This window comes from Manacus vitellinus, unplaced genomic scaffold (assembly GCF_001715985.3).
Source record: "Manacus vitellinus isolate BGI_N305 unplaced genomic scaffold, ASM171598v3 scaffold_74_pilon, whole genome shotgun sequence".
Lineage (NCBI taxonomy): Eukaryota > Metazoa > Chordata > Aves > Passeriformes > Pipridae > Manacus > Manacus vitellinus.
Genome location: NW_021940780.1, coordinates 2,357,216 through 2,360,211, shown reverse-complemented (window position 1 = coordinate 2,360,211; position 2,996 = coordinate 2,357,216). Strand labels below are relative to the sequence as shown.

The window sequence follows — 2,996 nt, the reverse complement described above, 5'->3', positions numbered from 1 at the left end:
AACCCAATACATCCCAGCTGGAGGGGGCAGAAATCCTGCACACACGGACCAGGACCTTGGGGTTTGCCCTGACCTGGTTTTTAGCTGTGAAAGATCCGCCTGGAGAGCCCCAAATGTTCATTAGCTCAGCGCTGGGGCGAGGGGAGGCTGCGCTTGTGTAATAAGTCTCATTTTACAGCAGCACACGGCTCCTTCTGGGTTTAAATATTTATAAGCTGAGCGCTGAGTCCCTGAAGTTGTGCAGTTGGTGTCGATGGCAGGGTGAGCTGTCACCCCGAGGAGGATCAGGTGGCTGATTCCAGGGCTGGGAGACGGGATCCAGGTGGGCAGCTGGGCCACAGGATGTGCAGGCAGTGAATTGCCAGAGCACCCCAATCTCCTGGCTCGGGGACAGACCCTTCTGCTCTGTCAGAACAGGGGATGAAAGGTGCAAAAATGTTCTTTTTGCTTGTTTTAGACCTTTCCTTCTGGTTTCGTGGGCTCTCCTCCCTGGCCTGCTCCCCACCAGTGTGTTGGCACATCCCAGTGGTGCAGGGTCCCTTTGTCCCCACTGTTCCCCCATCAAGGTTGGGGGTTTGCCATTTTTGCAAAGTGCTGGTTGAAGATTTCTCCTTCTTCCTGGCTCCCAGTGGATATGAAGCCCACAAACCCCATTTTTTTCTGAGCTGGCACCTCCCTCCCTGGCTGCTGCTGGGGCTGGGGAGCCCACAAAGATGCCTCTGGCAGCTGCCCTCAGCCAGGAGATCCCAGGAAGAAAAACTGGGGGTTTTCAGAGCAGCAAAATGGAGGAGTGACCCTTATTGCTCTTCCTGCTGAATCCATGGAAGGACCCAGAGCCGTGGTGTGTCCGTGGAACCCACTTCCCAGCGGGAGCCAGGCACGGGTTGGCTTTGCCAGGAGCAGAGCCCAGGCTGGACTCTGCTCCAGCCTGACGTGTGCAGGCACTGCTGAGCCAGTGACAGGGGAAGGAGGGACAGCCCTGCTGCCCTGCCTGGCTCCAGAGCTCCCGGCAGAGGAGCCTTGGGCAAACCAAACATGCTGGTCCGCTGGCCACCCCGGGAGCCAGGCACTGCCCGGGGTGTCTGTGCCCACAGGGAAGGCTCTTAGCCCAAGGGTAAGGTGCTTGGAGCAGGGCTGGGAACTGGGGCACCCCTGGAGTGCCCCAGGGCTGAGGGGAAGTTGTCACTGTGGAACCTGCAGAGCAGGGCCGGGGCTGTGTGTGTGTGCCTGTTGCACAGATCTGGATATTCAGATCTGTTTGTTCAGACTGCTCTGCACGGCGAAGGGGGTGGCACGAGGAGGGCAGACCTGGCAGCGAGACACAGGGACAGTGGGAAGAGGAGGGACAGCTCTGTCCCCACACTGGGACACTTCTTGGCCAGCCCAGGTGGACTTGCCTTCCCAAAGGCTCCCTGTCCCCAAGGTTGTGGGGTGACACCGTGCAGAGGGACGGGGTGGCTTTGGGGTCTGAGTCCGTGTTTGGGGTGTTTTTACAGAGCCCTTCTGCCCTCTCCTTTCAGAGTCTGCCAAGAGAAAGAGATGGAAAGCCAAGGGAAAGGCAGCCCTGCCGGGAAGATGACTGCCATGGCTCACAGCCTGTAAGTACCCTCCTCCCCCGAGCTGCCTCCTCCAGCCCCCTCGTTCCAGCACTTTTCCTCCAGCCACTTTCTCCAGGGGACTTTGCTCTTTGCTCCCCTCTGACACACTTCACTGTGATGCCTCTTTCTCCCATGGATAGGGTGGAAAACTCACAGCAGAGCTTAGAGCAGAGCCAGGCAAAGGCATGATCCTGGGGGGGGGGGCTTTGGGAATGTGTGGTCTGGGGCTGCTGGAGTGTGTTGGGGTGTCTCTCCACTCCAAGCCCCCTTTTGCAGCGAGGGGTGCATTGCCTTGGTCTGCCTCAGCCCTTCAGGCCTTTGCAAGGTGAATAACACTGAGCTCAGCTTGAGTTGGGGGTCAGGGAGGGGGGCCCTGGTGGGGGCAGGGCCGGGAAAGCTCCAGCGATTGCAGAGCATTTTCTGGCTGCTCCAAGGAGCAAACGGGTTTGGATTTGGATTCCTGCATCCTGACCCTCAGCAAGGCTGAGCAGGGGCCTGGCAGCACCCGGGAGGGGTGGAAACGCCCCTGGCATTAAACTAGAGAGTCATAAAGTTTACTGGGGAGGGCACGGCTGGAGCAATGTCCGCTCATGTCTCGGGGACCTGGGGAGCTTCTTCATTCCTCGCTGGGGAGCAGGACAGGGGGGCAGGAGGACGCTGTGGGGTGAAAAGGGATGCTGGTGCCAGTGGTGTGAGCTCCCCGGGGTGACCCCCAGTGCTCAGCCCTCGGGTTTGGAGCTCTTTGCCTGGGAGGGAGGGTGATTACGGAGCTGGACAGATGGGAGTCCCTGGGGACGACTGCAAGAGGCTTAAATCAGGGAGAGAGATGGGAGCAGGGAGAAAACGGCCTTTTAATCACAGCCCTGCCAGAGACAGCAGTGCTGAGGGAGGGGAGATCCCACCTGGCAGCTGTGCCTTGCCATGGGCAGCTGTGCCATGCCATGCCATGCCATGCCATGCCATGCCGTGGGCTTGCTTGATGCAGCAAGTCAGCTGAGACTCTTGTTTCTCCTCCCACGGAGCAGGGGGGCTGTGAGCAGCATCCACGTGCTCCATAGATGCTCCCCAGCCCCTTCTTCCCCTGCCTGGTGCCCTCCCCGGTGCCTCCAGCCACCGGCTCTCTCTTCCCGGGAAAAGGGGCCGGCTGGAGCTGCGCAGCTCGGAGCGTTTCGACTGCGAGTGACAATCGTGCTTTTGTTTTGCCTGGCCGGGAGGGGGGCAGGCGGCAATTTGGCCGCCCTGAAAGCTGCCGGGAACCCTTTCTGCCACAATTAAGCACCTGCTACAAAGAGAGCAAATAAGCCAAATCATGCGGCTGGCAAACAAGCTCTACGCGTTCCTTCCCCCGTGACCCACTCCAAGAAGCAGAGAGAGAGCTCCGGGCTGCGGCTCTGGCTG

General features: G+C 59.7%; 1 protein-coding gene across 1 annotated transcript in view; it reads left to right on the top strand.

The window, feature by feature from the left end:
* The first annotated feature begins 993 nt into the window (after nucleotides 1–993).
* The window catches only part of RHOBTB2 (Rho related BTB domain containing 2), a 12,579-nt gene continuing 10,576 nt past the window's right edge, over nucleotides 994–2,996 (top strand). The window contains exons 1-2 of the mRNA XM_029964583.1: nucleotides 994–1,114; nucleotides 1,521–1,598. Of these exons, the coding sequence (XP_029820443.1) occupies nucleotides 1,540–1,598 (59 nt within the window). The 5' untranslated portion in view covers nucleotides 994–1,114; nucleotides 1,521–1,539. The remainder of the gene's footprint in view (nucleotides 1,115–1,520; nucleotides 1,599–2,996) is intronic.